Below are 18,942 nucleotides of genomic sequence, written 5' to 3' on the forward strand. Positions count from 1 at the left end.
TATAAATGTATTGAAAACATAAACAGATAAACATGTATGTATGAATGTATTGAAAATGTAAACATAGATATATGTGTAAGTATGAATGTATTGAAAACGTAAACATAGATATATGTGCAAGTATGAATGTATTGAAAATGTAAACACAGCTATACGTGTATGTATGCCTGTATTCAAAACCAACTTTTTATCAATGCTTTTCACTGATATCACGTTTTGTCTTCCAGTGTTTGATTTGGGGACTAAAGATAGGAAGAAATCCAAAAACAAGTTTATTATCAGTTCCTTTCACAGATGACACGCTTGTCTTCTCCAGTATATCAATATTGTACATGGTCGACAACTTTTTCTAATGTGTTATGTGACCTTTCTTTTTGTGAACTAAGTTACAAATCTATGTGACTGAAACAAATCAAAAAAAAAATGCATATAAAATAATGCAGAGAAACTTGTAAATTTCCTTTTTGTCCTCATGCTCATCAAAGTAAATATTCTCATGCTGAGCTGATCAGAGTTTGTCCTCATTTCTTCTAGTTAACCAAACGACGAGTCTCAAACAATGACTTTCTTTCAAATTTTTTTTTTATTAGCTCTTTTTAAATTATATAATTTCATAAACTCTGCCAAAGGTTAACATACGAGCAGGGTTCACACAGCCAAATAAACAGAAGTAAATGTTGCCACTAAAGTGAAATCAATGGGCTGGTATTTCAGTCTTAGCAATGTACCAGTTCTTTGGTAATCTCATACCTTGCCCAGTTGAGTCAGCTGTTGTACCAGCAGATTTGCACTTTCTGTCTTCCCAGCTCCTGACTCCCCACTGATGACAATACACTGAAAATATGGCAAAAATGTACATACAAATATAGGCACAACTATTTACATATTACTTATGATATTTCGCCTAATCAAATTTTGGAAATCAAATTCACATTTTTGATACAACATATGACCTTTCATTCCCAAGAACCATTCAAACACCTTTCTAATATCTTTTTGAACAGAACTATCGAAATCAGGTAAAATCAGAAACCTCCTCATGTTCCAAAGTCTAAATGACTATACAGCCATTACTAAACATTGACTGCTGCTTAACCCTGTACTCAAAAATGCTCACTATATTGCAGGAGTCAGGATTATGGGTGTGGGGTCGAGGTAACTGGAGTGCCACGACCACAGCACTGCCCTTCGATTGGCGCCTGACAAACCTTCCGACGTAAAGCTGCCACCAGAGCCAGATTCACTCTGCGTACTTACGACCAATTTCACAAAGCCGTTTCTGACGTATGTGTAAGTCAAAATTTGAAATATGATCTCAAAGCTTACCTTTGGGGATTTAGAAATTCAAATTTTGTACCTTCATCAATGTTATCTTCAGACAATTAGTGTGTCCAAATTGCAACCTTCAGTAACAAAAACTAAGCATTGAGCAGAATTTTAAAATTTCGACTTAAATCCTAAAGGGCTTTGTGGACTAGGCGTCAGCGCAAGCTTGCCTGGAGATCGTACCTATAATCAAGTTTACGACTGACTCTAAACTTAAACACACATGCTTGAACAAAGTAACTGAAAGGTGATTGTAATTTTGCGGAGCGAGTTTAGACTCAAACATGATAGTGGCCTGTGTCCATGGAAAATGTTCCAGTGCAGAGCATTTTCCTGCCTTCACCTTCCAAAGAGTTCTACATCACAATGACTAAGCAGCTACAAAACAACATCAACATTTGAAAATAATCTCGTAACATCTGTTTGAAACGGTTACACTGCACATCTGTGGAAACCAGAGTTAAAAATTACTAACACTACACCTAAGTTAAGTATTTGTATACTTACTTAACCATAATTTTGGGGTGATAGTAAATATTTACAACAGAGTCAAGCTAATTCTGATTTTTCGTAGCTTACAATCCCTTCGTGCAAAAGTGTCGATCTTAACCTCAGGCTACAATCGTAATCCCGGGGATTTACGCAGACACATTTGCAATTTGTCATTATCGACTTATCAAATATGACTAGTCACTTTGAAAACAGAACAATATATAAGCCTTGTTCAGAGAGTGCTATTTACTTCACATGAAAGAGGGGTTTTCTTATTTAACAGGTTCAATTAATCACTAATTCTTCACACTGTTTGCATGTTTATTCAGGCATACTCTGAACGCATTCTTCTGTGTTAACTGAAACAATTATCTTTTTTTCTGAAGCTATGAAACTGGAAAAAACAACCAATGCAGTTTTTCTATGAAAATGAATTAAAAATGTGTACAAACTGCACTAAAAGCTGCTCTTTCATATATTAAAAGGTTGAGGAATCAGGGTAGTTAATTTAAACTTATTACTGTGTGATTGTGGCTATACCTGGTTTATTTTGTTGTGCATCATCATCTGGTAAGCTTGATCAGCCACAGCAAAGATATGAGGGGGATGGTCGCTTTTGGCCGCATTGCAATACTTCTTGGAGTACTGAAAACAACAACAACAGCACGCAATTATAGGCCAAATCACAGGTGTACTCCACTAAAGCAAGCCCCAATTTGACACCTGATACCACTGGAACACTTCAGCTACATGTATATGTATATTAGCTCTGTCCACCGAAAATTCTCATTACATTAATCACAATATACTGAAGGTACATACTAACCAAATCCATTTTTATGTACCAATGTCAAATACAGTATCTATCAATAATGGTTTCCATGGAAACTAAAAATTTCCCCTTGACATGATGCTGGCATAGGTTCATGGATCGAGTTACCTGAGTTACCTGCATGTGTATACTGGGTGTATGAAAAAATGGCTGCTGTACTCAACCAAATAGCTGACAAAGCCTCATCAAGATGATGTGACCACACACTCTTATACATTAAAGGGGAAGAAAACTTAAAAACATGACACTATGGGCTGAAAAGAGCACATTTTTTCTATCTGGTGGTGCCTGCTGCATAATTTTGCGATTTTTCCTTGCCACACACGTGAAGTCTGAAAACGGCAAAGCTGGCATAAATCACTCAGTCCATCTCGTCCTCCATCTTTAACACCCTGTAATTTATGCTGGGGGTGTGTTGCCTCTCAGCCAATGAAAGTCGTCAAAACTGCCAGCTTGCTCGTGTAAACTTTGAACCTACGTTCAAAGTTCCAGTTTCCTGATCGTCAAATGGAAAACAAACTGTACTGTTCGCTACCTTCTGGAAAGAAGAGTTCTACCGGAAATGTACGAACTGCGCTTCGGAGATCTCCGACAGAAATTCTCCTCCTAACACAGAAGACTTCAGGACTAGTTCTTAGGCAAAATGGAGTTGCCCACAGTGGATTTTGCCGCTGACTTAATTTATAATTTATCATCTTGAAGTACGTATTAAAATTTTTTTTATGGCATGCACCTGTGAGGAAATGCTTACTCTTTTCATTGGTATTTGTTTGTAATTGAAGTTTTCTTCTCCTTTAAAGGTGAGTATTTCTAATCACAGTAGACTATGGCAGTGAGGATTCACCACTTCATTTGAAGCAGACTGATACGTCATTTCACCACAAGTGTTGATACTACTCTATGGACTACAGAAACTTACAGGCAACTTAATAGTGAAATTTTATAAATGTACTACGCTGGAATATCTTCCAACATTTTGGTCGTCTTATTTCAAGTAAAAACTGTGTCCCCTGCTGCCTACCTCTTCAGTGTAGATGGTCATGGGTGTGAAGGGGTTGACTGCCAGCAGTATGTCCCCGATATATGTGTAGATCTGTGTCTGGATGTAGCGACCAAACAGCTGAGTCACTATGGCTTCCTGTCAACACACAACAACAACACCGTCAACAAGATTTGCCTTGGCCACATTCTGCTTATCCACACACATCGCTTAAGTTGATTATCAATCACCAGGATGAGGATTGTAGTCTTAACTTACAATCAACACAGTCTTGCACGAAGGGATTGTAAGCTAAGACAGTTGTAACTTATAATCAGAAATTACGATCGGGTTGACAAAGTCGTAAATATTTACGATCCCCCCAATAATTAACAATACATACAAAAACCTGCCTTTATAAGTATACTGTTAGTAATTTTCCACTCGGTTTGCAAAGATGTGCAACGTAATTCTCTAAAAAGTTGTTACAAACTCTTTCGAAAATGAAGGTAAGAACCAGCACTTTTATGTACAAATCAAATTTGGCCTATGATTGCAATTGTATAACTTCAAATCTTTACAATGACCTTACAATTCCTTTGTGCAAGCGGCATAAGTTTCCCCAAATGACCCTAAATTTCGTCCATGACTAGGTTGCCCATTTTTTCTGATTCTGTGAGTTTTGTTGATTTTAGAAAGGTGTTTTGAAGTCTGCGTGGAACACAGGATGATATTTTGCTGGAAAATTGTAAGTTTCAGTACTAAAAATAATATTTTACCTTTAAAATGCATTTTTGTGGTGAAATTTTAGGTCATTTAGAGTACTTTTTAAAATCACTTGTACTCTCAATTGTAGGGTCTACAATTCAATACGGCTGGGATTTCTCTTGATCTAATATTTGCATGGACAGAAACTGCTTTGGTGAATGCCAGAACATTTCAAGGAACCTGTTTCACTTGGAAAAATACAGCGGTGAACATGAAGCATTACAAATCAGTCGAAACAGACCCATACATTGACATCATAGAATTTATTTTAAATTATTTATTTGATGGGTGTTTTATACTCAAAGATCTTTCTCGTACCTGATTGTGTGCGGTCAGCATTATGGTGGGAGGAAACCAAGCAGAGCCCGGGGGAAACCCACAGGCTTCTGGCAGGCCTATCATTATTTATTTACTTATTTGATTGTTGTCTTATGCTGTATGGAAGGAAATTCCCCTTAAATATGGTGGGAGGAAATCAACCAGAGCCTGTAGGAAACCCATGATTCTGCACAGGATGCTGGCAGACTTTCACGCGGACAGCCGGTGTGAAAGCCAGCATAAGCTGAACTCATAGCTATCACATTGGTGAGAGGCTCCTGGGTCATAGTGCTGTGCGAGCACACAAAACACTAAGCCACGACAACACAGAACTACGAATAAATTTTAGAAGCTTTTTCCCAGACCGAGTTAACACTGACCTCATCCAGAGTCTCTAAACACGCCAGATCTTCTGCCGTCTGAACACCCTCCCTCCGTGACTTGCGCCGGGACTTTAACCTCCCCCGCTTAGAGGTGATGTCAGGTTGGTGTATTACGCGATCTGTGTTCGCCACAAGGCTCTTCAATTTGGCTTTAAGCTGGAAAAAAAAACCAAATGTACTGCATTTGACCTGAAACTTTTGTCCATGAATATGCTAGATTTGCCTGGTTCTAAGAGTTCTATTGATCTTAGAAAGGTATTTTGAGGTTATGTGCAGGGTACTGATGGCAGACTACTGGGAAAATGTAAGTTTCAGCACTAACAGATTTTAGAATTTAATACCATGGATTAAAACAGAATTTAATACCATGGAAGTACTACCATTGGTAAGTTTATTCAAATGGAGTGTTAACAATGCCTTTGGTAAATAAATGGAATGGGATAAAGGGAGACAACTCTTGTGACATACCTGTGTTGTATCTTCAGGGATTTGAAGGAAGAATGGATGGTTCAAGAGCTGCTGACAAAAAGGACGGCTTTCAAAGTCCTTCACTAAGCACCTGATAAACAGAGAAGTTTTATAAGCATTCTGGTACATACCAGCTGATTCAACAACATGGCAACACCTAGGAACTGGACATTTTATGCATGTACACAACTCTTTTGTTTAAGGCCATACTGGAGGATTTTTCATTGCATGTATACAGTAGCAGTAAGTCTTTGTGTTGGAGGAAACTTAAGTGCCGAGGTAAACCAATAACCTGTGGCAATTCACCGACAAACTTTCACGCCTTTGAGGCATAGATTCCCATGTCATATAATGTTGGAAGACAAGTGGTCTTCAAAGACAGAACAATCAGTTAATCATACTGTGGTCGACCTCTCCATGGTTCATAAATATTAAGATCAGAGAAATCCATAAAATCCACGTCAAAGGTTGACCAGTTACTTCAGTAAATCATTTGTAACAAAGCTTGTACCAATCCTCTACAATTCTCCTAGCCTTCATCTGTTCGAAGTATAGAGATATTGCTGTCTTCCAGCTGTGGGTGACACAAACCCATTGTACCAACATGAACAAGTTGTCAGTGTTCAGAATAAATCAACTAATGCCCCACACACGAACTAGTGGCAGGCCAGAATTTCACTATAAATGGATTACATACAGAGTCGTTGCATAACCTACTTCTGGCAGCCATACTGGAGTACTGCAGCTATACCAGCCCATGTTAACAGGACTCCAATATGGCTGACTAGCAATGGATCTGCTACCGTGAGGATGCAGTAGTGAGAGAAGCAGTACAGTCGGTACGGTCATGGCCGTGGCACTTTTCATCAAAAAATAAATCAATCAAAAGTAAAGTCAAACTAATCCAATACCTATCAACAAAATGAAGGCCCATGCACACTCATGTGCTTATAATCATTAAGCACATAAAACTACAACGGATCTGTGCGAAGAATAAAACCCTGTAAAACAATTTCGGGGTATCTCCAGCTGTCTACCTTTCAGGGCCTAGGCAGCCCCTGGACCTTCGCCTTTTGTGCTGGGGTAGCCAACAGATGAACGTAGCGCTTTCAAATTGCTTCCACCGCACCTGTGATATCACATTTCATCCTCCTTTACCACATGCACATTTACGTACACGTAATCTTGTCTAATTCAGTATGTGCAGTGACCATTATTCAAGTTTTACTTACTTTGCCAAAAAGTCATGGAAATTGCTGGACCATTTATCTGGGTCTTTGAGTGTTGGGGAGGGATTCCTGGAATTGAGATTGGCCCGAGATCAAGAACAAGGCAGATATAAATTACACAGTAGTGTACATGTCTATGCAAGGGAATTAAAAACATTTCCAACTGGCATGAATGAATGAATGATTATGGCTTAACGCCACACCGGCAATTTTGCAGCCATGTCGTGGTGAAAACAAGTTTAAAACAGGAGCCAGTGAATGGCTTTCGATACAAAGGAGAACACTTAACATCAAACCAAATTAAACGAACATGCTTAAAACCATTTTCTCAAAGAACCAAACCTTAGATAAAATTCGAAAACGACAATATAATTATAACTATGTAGAAAAACGTATGTATATATCATTTATTTGTATATATTTATTAAGACCTATATTATATGATATAGACCAACGGCCTTTAAATTATTTATAAGAGCATCGCCAGCAATGCTGTCGAATGTATCAAATATAGTGTTTACTGTGTGGAATATTTGCCGACATTTCCAACTAGAGATGTCTAGTTTCCAACCTGATGTCAATACACCTGATGTCAATACACCTATGAGTATGCATTGTAAACGTGTATTTTATTGTGACACAAATTTTATAAAACTCTCATCAAATACTCATTTTTCTCAAACAAAATAGAAAACTTAATAACACTTTACACACATACTCATTAAATGAAATTTTACCAAGAAGACCATACATAAATGCCTCAAACTTCCTGGAAATCATTTGGTACAAGTACAAATCTGACTGACATTAACTATAGTAATCTGGGATAAAAAAAACACATGAAAGAATGCTTGTGGTTTCATAATAACGTTGTACTTAACAATTTTTCAGTCATATGACGATGTGGAGGCATTCAGTTTGTGTACATATACTGTGCCTTCTTGTGGCACAACGAGTGCATGATGCAAAAGTGCTGGCGCCAATGAAGTATCTTGCCAAAGACACCAGACATGACACCCCATCCAGTAACATTATACCGACACCAGGCCAACCACTCATGTTCTCTTGATCTAACCTCTCAGTGCAGCAATAAGTACCATGTTTTACCAAGTCTTTGGTATGACCCGACCTGGGTTTGATCCCAGATCTCCCTACTTTGAGGCGGACGCTCTAACCATCAGGCAACAGCAGAGGCAATCTGGGATAAAAGTGAAACTCTTAAACATTACAAGCTTCTCTGCATAAGACAACTGAACATTACAACATTTTTGCCAATCACAAACCTTGGAATTTTGAAGAGTGCTCTCATTGGATGTTGATCAGCCAATGGTGGCTCTCCTTCTGCCAGCTCAATGGCGGTGATGCCGAGAGACCAGATGTCACATCGCACATCGTAACTGTAGTCAACTTGCTGCTCACACGCTATCACCTAAAACAACGACGACGACAATACTAGCTGATCATCTAATCATGGGTTATGGACACAGAAATTAGGACAGTGATGTATTTATAAAGGGTTACAGAATGCCACTGATTGGCTGTCAGTGGATATAGGGTCTCCAGTGTTAAAACCAACAGTATTGGTAAAGAGACAGTTTCACTGTAGTATTGTACACATACATGGAGAGACAATGTCACTGTAGTACATCCATGGAGAGACAGTTTCACTGTAGTACTGTACACATCCGTGGAGAGACAGTTTCACTCTAGTACTGTACACATCCATGGAGAGACAGTTTCACTGTAGTATTGACCATCCATGGAGAGACAGTTTCACTCTAGTACTGACCATCAATGGAGAGAGAGTTTCACTGTAGTACTGTAAACATCCATGGAGAGACAGTTTCACTGTAGTACTGACCATCCATGGAGAGACAGTTTCACTCTAGTACTGTATATCAATGGAGAGACTGTTTCACTGTAGTACTGTACACATCCATGGAAAGACAGTTTCACTCTAGTACTGACCATCCATGGAGAGACAGTTTCACTCTAGTACTGACCATCCATGGAGAGAGAGCTTCACTGTAGTACTGACCATCCATGGAGGGACCGTTTCACTGTAGTACTGTACATCCATGGAGAGACAGTGTCACTGTAGTACTGTACACATCCATGGAGAGAAAGTTTCACTCTAGTACTGTACACATCCATGGAGAGACAGTTTCACTCTAGTACAGTACACATCCATGGAGTGACAGTTTCACTGTAGTATTGTACACATCCATGGAGAGACCATTTCACTCTAGTACTGTAGTTTCACTGTAGTACTGTACACATCCATGGAGAGACAGTTTCACTGTAGTACTGTACACATCCATGGAGAGACAGTTTCACTGTAGTACTGACCATCCATGGAGAGACAGTTTCACTGTGGTACATCCATGGAGAGACAGTTTCACTCTAGTACTGTACACATTCATGGAGAGACAGTTTCACTCTAGTACTGTACACATCCATGGAGAGACAGTTTTACTGTAGTACTGTACACATCCATAGAAAAACAGTTTCACTGTAGTACTGACCATCCATGGAGAGACAGTTTCACTGTAGTACTGTACACGTCCATGAAGAGACAGTTTCACTGTAGCACATCCATGGAGAGACAGTTTCACTCTAGTACTGTACACATTCATGGAGAGACAGTTTCACTGTAGTACTGACCATCCATGGAGAGACAGTTTCACTGTAGTACTGTACACATCCATAGAGAAACAGTTTCACTCTAGTACTGACCATCCATGGACAGACAGTTTCACTGTAATACTGTACACATCAATGGAGTGACAGTTTCACTGTAGTACATCCATGGAGAGACAGTTTCACTGTAGTACTGTACACACCCATGGAGAGACAGTTTCACTCTAGTACTGACCATCCATGGAGAGACAGTTTCACTCTAGTACTGACCATCCATTGAGAGAGAGTTTCACTGTAGTACTGACCATCCATGGAGGGACCGTTTCACTGTAGTACTGTACACATCCATGGAGAGACAGTTTCATTGTAGTACTGACAATCCATGGAGAGACAGTTTCACTGTAGTACTGACCACCCATGGAATGACAGTTTCACTGCAGTTCTGTACACATCCATGGAGAGACAGTTTCACTGTAGTACTGACCATCCATGGAGAGACAGTTTCACTCTAGTACTGTACACATCCATGGAGAGACAGTTTCACTGAAGTACTGACCATCCATGGAGAGACAGTTTCACTGTAGTACTGACCATCCATGGAGAGACAGTTTCACTGTGGTACATCCATGGAGAGACAGTTTCAATGAAGTACTGACCATCCATGGAGAGACAGTTTCACTGAAGTACTGACCATCCATGGAGAGACAGTTTCCCAGTACACATCCATGGAGAGACAGTTTCACTGTAGTACTGACAATCCATGGAGAGACAGTTTCACTGTGATACATCCATGGAGAGACAGTTTCACTGAAGTACTGACCATCCATGGAGAGACAGTTTTACTGTAGTACTGACCATCCATGGAGAGACAGTTACACTCTAGTACTGTACATCCATGGAGAGACAGTTTCACTGTAGTACTGACCATCCATGGAGAGACAGTTTCACTGTAGTACTGACCACCCAAGGAGAGAGAGTTTCACTGTAGTACTGACCATCCATGGAGAGACAGTTTCACTGTAGTACTGACCACCCATGGAGAGAGAGTTTCACTGTAGTACTGACCATCCATGGAGTGACAGTTTCACTGTAGCACTGTACACATCTATGGAGAGACGGTTTCACTGTAGTACTGACCATCCATGGAGAGAGAGTTTCACTGTAGTACTGACCATCCATGGAGAGACAGTTTCACTGTAGTACTGTACACATCAATGGAGAGACAGTTTCATTGTAGTACTGTACACATCCATGGAAAGACAGTTTCACTGTAGTTCTGTACACATCCATGGAGAGACAGTTTCACTGTAGTACTGTACACATCCATGGAGAGACAGTTTCACTCTAGTACTGACCATCCATGGAGGGACAGTTTCACTGTAGTACTGTACACATCCATGGAGAGACAGTTTCACTGTAGTACTGACCATCCATGGAGAGACAGTTTCACTGTAGTACTGTACATCCATGGAGAGACCGTTTCAGTCTAGTACTGCACACATCCATGGAGGGACAGTTACACTCTAGTACTGACCATCCATGGAGAGACAGTTTCACTGTAGTACTGTACACATCCATGGAGAGACAGTTTCACTGTAGTACTGTAAACATCCATGGAGAGACAGCTTCACTGTAGTACTGACAATCCATGGAGAGACACTTTCACTGTGGTACTGACCATCCATGGAGAGACTGTTTCACTCTAGTACTGTACATATCCATGGAGGGACAGTTTCATTGTAGTACTGACCATCCATGGAGGGACAGTTTCACTGAAGTACTGACCATCCATGGAGAGACTGTTTCACTCTAGTACTGTACATATCCATGGAGGGACAGTTTCACTGTAGTACTGACAATCCATGCAGAGACTGCGACAGTACATATATACATGTATATCACAATACATGGATGAAAATGATGATTGGTCAAATCATATAAATATACACAAGGAAAAAATAATGCAGATTTAGTACTGATACTGCTGGTAATCCTTCAAAACTTCAAACCAAAGGTAATAAGTACCCAATTAACCAAGGATATCCCAAAGGTGTGCACATTTCCCCTTTCCCGAGAAAATCACAAGGCTTCATAATAGTCAAAGGTTTCCGTAGAACAGCTAATGAGGATAGAATATAATCAAGGACATAATTGCTCAGCTCTTTTGATTTCAGATTCAGTTTTCACAATTACTGACAATTAGTAAATTTGTCTAATTCACAGTTGCCTTTAATCTTCCTCACCCATAATAGGAGCTGTACAAAACAACACAGAGTTCAAGCTGAGTTCCGCTGACATGGCAGCAATCAAACTTCTGTTCTCCAATACTCACTGTTCAATTATGGCCAATCAGGCATATCAGTGTTGACCTTTTTACCTATTTGATCCACACCAGCAAGCCATAGAAGTTTAGGCTGATAACTTTTGATGAAAGTAATCCTTCCAGTTCTCTTTAGGGGAGGAGTGGGGGGGGGGGGGGGGGAGCATGCTTAGTGATATCAGCCAATGTGTGTAGTGTCTTGTCATGTTTTGCTTATTTTATTTGATGTTTTATGCCGTACTCAAGAATATTTCACTTATATGGTGGCTGCCAGCATTGTGGGGGATGGAAACCGGGGAAATCCACACCCATCTGCAGGTTGCTGGAAGACCTTAAGACGTACGGCCACATAATAATAATGTTGTCATGATACCAATGAAGAAATAGGGCCTATGTAAAGTTAAACCATTAGCATTGATTCACTTATTTTTTTAGCTGTGACAAGCATCTTTACAGGATAGTAAAATTTCCGACACCCAGTCTTTTATTATAGGCCATTCATTTAACAAGAGGACCGAGTGTGGGGCTTAGTGGAATGTTGCAAATACTGCAAATCTGCACTTGGTTTTTTATTTATTTATTTATTTGTTTGGTGTTTTACGCCGTACTCAAGAATATTTCACTTATACGACGGCGGCCAGCATTTTGGTGGGTGGAAACTGGGCAGAGCCCGGGGGAAACCCACGACCATCCGCAGTGGGTTTTTTTAATGTAGAAATATCAGATACATGTAAAAGATATAAATTCTATCCAGATACTTTCAGAAAAAAAAAACAAGTGAAGATTTAATTGTAAAAACATGTACTGAGATTTCAGTTAACTGACTGATTGGTGTTAACACACTGTACTCAAGGCGTTATGCATACGCATGCAACTTACTACACGATTTATTGTTTATTTATTTGATTGGTGTTTCACATCGTACTGAAGAATATTTCACTTATACTACGGCAGTCAGCATTATGGTGAGAAGAAACCACCTTACCACCAGACATACTGAAAATGTCAGAAGAAAAGCATTAACAATCACCTTTTTTTATTTTTTTAAAATTTGTAAAATTTAAAAGCTTTATATATTCCTCAGGACTGAATAGTAATAATAATAAGTCACGGCCATGTAAGTGTAATTTACACGGTCATGCCTGGACTTCATCATTATAACTCTAAAGCTCTTTGGGATAATAAAACCATTAAGATGGTCGGGTTAGGCGTTCCGATTGAGAGATGAAGTGGGGTGGCGTGCAGGTGGGGGTGGCATGCAGGTTGGGGTGGCATGCAGGAGGGGGTGGCGTGCAGGTGGGGGTGGCGTGCAGGTGGAGGTGGCGTGCAGGAGGAGGTGACGTGCAGGAGGGGGTGACGTGCAGGTGGGGGTGACGTGTAGGTGGGGGCGACGTGCAGGTGGGGGTGGCATGCAGGAGGGGGGTGACGTGCAGGAGGAGGTGACGTGCAGGAGGGGGTGACGTGCAGGTGGGGGTGACGTGTAGGTGGGGGCGACGTGCAGGTAGGGGTGGCATGCAGGAGGGGGGTGACGTGTAGGTGGGGGCGACATGCAGGTAGGGGTGGCATGCAGGAGGGGGGTGACGTGTAGGTGGGGGCGACATGCAGGTGGGGAGGATCTTGTGGTGAATTAACTATTTCCATGCACATGATGATTGAGTGTGGAAACTGACAGCCTAACAAAACCTGGCCCAGCTCATCATTACAAGAAGACAGAAGAAGAGTCTGATGATTTATTTCTCTCAAGGAAAAATTGAACACCCCAAACATGGTGTTGATTTCAGTTCCCTGCCTTACTTTTATATACTCCTAACTGCTCAAGTCACATACTGATGTCCCAGCAAGCAAAAAAAAATATTCACATGCTGGACAATTGGTTGTATATTTTTTTGTTGAAATTTATCTACTGGTACTGTCTTTATATAATTTTCATGCCATGAAACTTATTGGCTATGTTTTAAACCACCCTTAAAGAGCAAATTTACAACAAGTGCTAGTTTAAGTTACATCTCAAATTACAGATGAACTTTTATACACAGTATACAATAGGACCTGCTCTGACACAGATTTATCCGTTAGCCCATTCATAATTTGCATTACTGCTCTTGAGATTTCACACGAATGAATTCAGCATAATGTCAGACTGGGTATCTCGTAACACTTCATAGAAGAAAAAAACCCATAGTTATTAATTAAAATTTCAATATGTTTAACTGACTTGAAACTCAAATCAGTGAGCAGTGTATGTATAAAATACTGTACGTAGGTATAAAATACTGTACGTATGTATAAAATACTGTACGTATGTATAAAATATGAGCAAAACAAGTGCACAAAGTGATTTCCAACTGACAAAACTTTCTCTGGATATCTGATATCCGTAATTATCTTTTCGAAGAGAAAAATGTTTCAGTTTTAAAAAATGAAAGTGGCAAGCCTTACCTCAGGCGCCATCCAGAACGGCGTCCCAACTGATGTGCGGCGTTTTCCTGACTCTGATTCTAAATGGCCTGAAACTCCTGATGAAATACAATGTCAGGGGTCAAATCAAAGCTTAATTTTGATCAAAAAAGGTAATTTTCTGGACTCTAAAAGTCAATTTTCAAAATAAATTTCATGGTTCAACTTAATCCAAACACCAAGTATAAGCACCTACACAAGGTCAATTTTCCAGACTGCAGTTTGACTTTCAACTCTTTATATAAAGGCAGACAATTTCTCTAATGTAACTGTTTTCCACTAGTCATGAAAAAAATGAAAACCATCAACAGAGTAATCCAATTAACTTTCTAACAAGAAGAACAAGAATTATAACTGTCAGATAAAAACAACCACGTGACAACCCTTACCAAAATCTACGAGTTTGACCTCCCCCTCTGGGGTCAAAAGAATGTTATGACCCTTGACATCTCGGTGCATCACTCGGTTGTCATGGAGATGCTTCAGGGCCTGCAAAAAGAAAAGAAAGAACAGTTCGAGGAACGTTCACTGCTATCATTTATTTATATGTTTATATGAGAGGTGGTTTATATCTGCAGAATATTTCACTTATATAACAGAAACCAGCCTTTTGGCAGGAGGGAACTGGAGGCAATCCAAGACCACCCACTTTCCAGCAGACCTTCCAAAATATGATCCGCAGGATTAGTATGCCTTAATAACTTTAAAATTCCAGCCATTTTCCAGGCTTAGGCTAACTGGATTAAATGTTCTACTGAGATACAAGATGAAAGCAAAGTATATTGATCTTACAAGCATCAAGTAAATTCGAACATGTTGCAAAACAATTTCTCCAACCTGTTCAAGAGAAGCTGACAACACAGTTCAGGTTGGTTCTGTAGTGTGATAAGCAACAAGTTTCTCGAAAAGAAGCCTTTTCCAGACCCAACTACAAAATCCCTAGATTTTCAAGGCTTTTCAGGCCTATAATGGCGTTTAACAGTATAAATTTCAACATAAACATAAACTAAGCTGAATGCTTACCATGGAAAGTGGGGACAGGGGGAACACATACCTCTTACGTCCTGATATCAGCCATATTTTTAGAAACAGATTTAAACACCAATGAAATAAATATAGCCTGCAAGTCCAGAATTGTTTTACAGATTCTTACCTGCAGAGTTTCCTTGATGATGTGAGCAATGATCACCTCCTCTAGAGCCTCACTCTTCTGCAGAAGCTGCTTAGCCAGGTTAGTCACTGAGCCTCCGTTACACAGCTTAAACATAAAACACCAACAATAGCTGAAACCTTCACAATATACAAACTGAAACATTAACACCTATAGCCAAAACTCATCACTCCACAGCTGAAACATAAAACATCAGCAACAGCTGAAACCTTCGTCACACAAATGTAACAGCACTCGCCATATTATTAATTAATTTATTTCATTGTAGCTTAATACGACAATCAAATAATGAAGAATAACCAATGGCCTTTCGCAAGTTACTGACAAATTTTTCCATGTGATGTACATGTTCTTAAAACCTCACCATATTGGTGGTCTTCAATGATCAAAGGGCCTCACAAATGCTGTTGACAGCTTTACAAAACTATCACCAAAGTAATAAAATTAAGCAATGAGGGTGAAATCTACAAATTAATTGACCACAGCTGGGTTTGAACCAGCACTCTGCACATCCTAGCAAATGAAGGCAAGGGCCTCTGGCCACTCAAATATATTGAAAATTAACCCCAACTCTGTACACATATAGTACAGAATCTTGATTACACAGTGAAACAGAATGAAACACCAACAATATGTTTGATTCATTTTTGTTTACACATTTTGGGACTTCTCTTTTGTGCATGTATAGTGTAGTATACGGTCATACATTCACTTGACCACAATGTCAATGGGTTTTGAACCAGCCACAAGTATACCTCAGACTTTACCTATCTACAGCTCTTAGCTAACAGGGACTATAATGTGACCTCAATGTCAACAGCACATTAGCAGTTTGTGACAACAGCATGTCTGCAGTGTGACAAATGCACATGTCAGCAAATGTGTGTAACAATGGCATATGTCTCCACTGTGTGACAACAGCACGTCAGCAAATGTGTGTGACAGCAGCACGTCAGCAAATGTGTGTGACAACAGCACGTCAGCAAATGTGTGTAACAACAGCACGTCAGCAGCATGTGACAACAGCATGTCAGCAAATGTGTGCGACAACAGCACAAGTCAGCAGTGTGTGACAACGGCACGTCAGCACTGTGTGACAACAGCATGTCAGCAAATGTGTGTGACAACAGCATGTCAGCAGCTTGTGTGACAACAGCACAAGTCAGCAGTGTGTGGCAACAGCACATCAGCAAATGTGTGTGACAACAGCACGTTAACAGCATGTGACAATAGCATGTCAGTGGTATGTGGCAACAGCACATCAGCAAATGTGTGTGACAACAGCACGTTAACAGCATGTGACAATAGCATGTCAGTGGCATGTGACAACAGCACAAGTCAGCAGTGTGTGGCAACAGCACGTCAGCACTGTGTGACAACAGCATGTCAGCAAATGTGTGTGACAACAGCACGTAAGCAGTGTGTGACAATGGCACGTCAGCACTGTGTGTAACAACAGCACGTCAACAGCATGTGACAACAGCACGTCAGCGGCATGTGACAACAGCATGTCAGCAAATGTGTGTGACAACAGCACAACAGCATGTCAGCAAATGTGTGTGACAACAGCACGTCAGCAGTGTGTGGCAACAGCACGTCAGCACTGTGTGACAACAGCATGTCAGCAAATGTGTGTGACAACAGCACAAGTCTGCAGCTTGTGTGACAACAGCACAAGTCAGCAGTGTATGGCAACAGCACGTCAGCACTGTGTGACAACAACATGTCAGCAAATGTGTGTGACAACAGCACAAGTCTGCAGCTTGTGTGACAACAGCACAAGTCAGCAGTGTGTGACAACGGCACATCAGCAATGTGTGTAACAACAGCACGTCAGCGGCATGTGACAACAGCATGTCAGCAAATGTGTGTGACAACAGCACAACAGCATGTCAGCAAATGTGTGTGACAACAGCACAAGTCAGCAAATGTGTGTGACAACAGCACAAGTCAGCAGAGTGTGGCAACAGCATGTCAGCAAATGTGTGTGACAACAGCACGTCAGCATGTGCATCAACAGCACACTGTCAGCAATCTGTGTGACAACAGCATATATCAGCAGTGTCTGTGACAACAGTTCATGTCAGCATGTATGACAACAGCACAAGTTAGCGGTGTGTGTGTGACAACAGCACATGTCAGCATGTTTGACAGCAGCACATCTCAGCAGCATGTGTGACAACAGCACATGTCAGCAGTGTGTGTGACAACACCACATGTCAGCAGCATGTGTGACAACAGCACATGTCAGCAGTGTGTGTGACAACACCACATGTCAGCAGCATGTGTGACAACAGCACATGTCAGCAGTGTGTGTGACAACACCACATGTCAGCAGCATGTGGCAGCAGCACAATTCAGCAGCGTGTGTGACAACACCACATGTCAGCAGCATGTGGCAGCAGCACAAGTCAGCAGTGTGTGACAACAGCACAAGTTAGCAGTGTGTGTGACAACAGCACATGTCAGCAGTGTGTGTGACAACAGCACAAGTCAGCAGTGTGTGTGACAACAGCACATCTCAGCAGCAGGTGACAACTGCCCATCTCAACAGCATGTGTGACAACAGCATGTCTGCAGCATGACGACAGTACATGTCAGCAGTGTGTGACAACAGCACATCAGCAATGTGTGACACCAGAATGTGTCAGCAGTGTGTAACAACAGCACATGTCAGCAGTGTGTGACAACAGCACATGTCAGCAGTCTGTGACAACAGTACAACTCAGCAGCATGTGTGACAACAGCACATCTCAACAGCACATCTCAACAGCATGTGTGACAACAAAATGTCACCAACCCCTACATGTGAATTATACCTGTACATGCAAATAACATATTGCACCAGCTGTTAAATTCTACATCAACATCTCAACAAAAAACAAAATCACATCAAGTTACTTTTTAACATACATATGTAAAAAATGTATTTCTTGACCTATTCTTACCTCCACATATTCTGGGAATGTCATATCAGAATTCTCGGAACTCTCTGTACAATCCTCAGTTTCCGAATCCATAATTAATGAAGGTGCGCAATCACCATCCATCATTTCCGTAAACCACTTCAGACCATAAATTGCCCGTTACACTATAAAAGTGTTTCCATCAGCAAGTTTTCAAATATCTACACATAGCCTTGTATTCACCTTGTCAGTGGCCATTCATCAATGGAGCCATTAAACAGTACAGAGTCAACTGTTAATTGTAAAAGTAAAACAGTTCACTAAACTTATCAGATACGGCTTATTAAAAGCTGTGGGTCAGCATAATGACAATCGCTTCAGGGAATGTTCCTCTGATATTCAAGTCAATGCTTAAAACTGTCCCAAACCTTCCCACATCTTCCACTACAATGTAACCAGGTAGTAGAAATCTCGGCACAGTATATGTGCACCTGTGAGGGACATATCAGGAGTATCTGAAGGTAGCACTAAGGTACGCATCAAAGTTTAAACGTGTCCAGTTCACATAGAGTCCACATAGACACAAGAGAATTCAGAGGCTAATTCCAATCCATCCAGCATCAGGGCTTCTAATGCCCACATCAGCTGAGCAA

General features: G+C 40.6%; 1 protein-coding gene across 2 annotated transcripts in view; it reads right to left on the bottom strand.

Moving 5' to 3' along the window:
* The window catches only part of LOC135464659 (myosin-IIIb-like), a 70,463-nt gene that overhangs the window by 36,445 nt on the left and 15,076 nt on the right, over positions 1–18,942 (bottom strand). For both annotated transcript variants that reach the window (XM_064742145.1, XM_064742144.1), the window contains exons 3-12: positions 15,366–15,470; positions 14,602–14,701; positions 14,195–14,271; positions 8,079–8,224; positions 6,799–6,864; positions 5,567–5,657; positions 5,096–5,254; positions 3,672–3,788; positions 2,359–2,463; positions 751–834 (exon numbers count right to left, since the gene is read on the bottom strand). In XM_064742145.1, the coding sequence (XP_064598215.1) occupies positions 751–834; positions 2,359–2,463; positions 3,672–3,788; positions 5,096–5,254; positions 5,567–5,657; positions 6,799–6,864; positions 8,079–8,224; positions 14,195–14,271; positions 14,602–14,701; positions 15,366–15,470 (1,050 nt within the window). The remainder of the gene's footprint in view (positions 1–750; positions 835–2,358; positions 2,464–3,671; positions 3,789–5,095; positions 5,255–5,566; positions 5,658–6,798; positions 6,865–8,078; positions 8,225–14,194; positions 14,272–14,601; positions 14,702–15,365; positions 15,471–18,942) is intronic.

The sequence above is a fragment of the Liolophura sinensis genome, chromosome 4 (assembly GCF_032854445.1).
Source record: "Liolophura sinensis isolate JHLJ2023 chromosome 4, CUHK_Ljap_v2, whole genome shotgun sequence".
In the NCBI taxonomy this organism is placed as follows: Eukaryota; Metazoa; Mollusca; class Polyplacophora; order Chitonida; family Chitonidae; genus Liolophura; species Liolophura sinensis.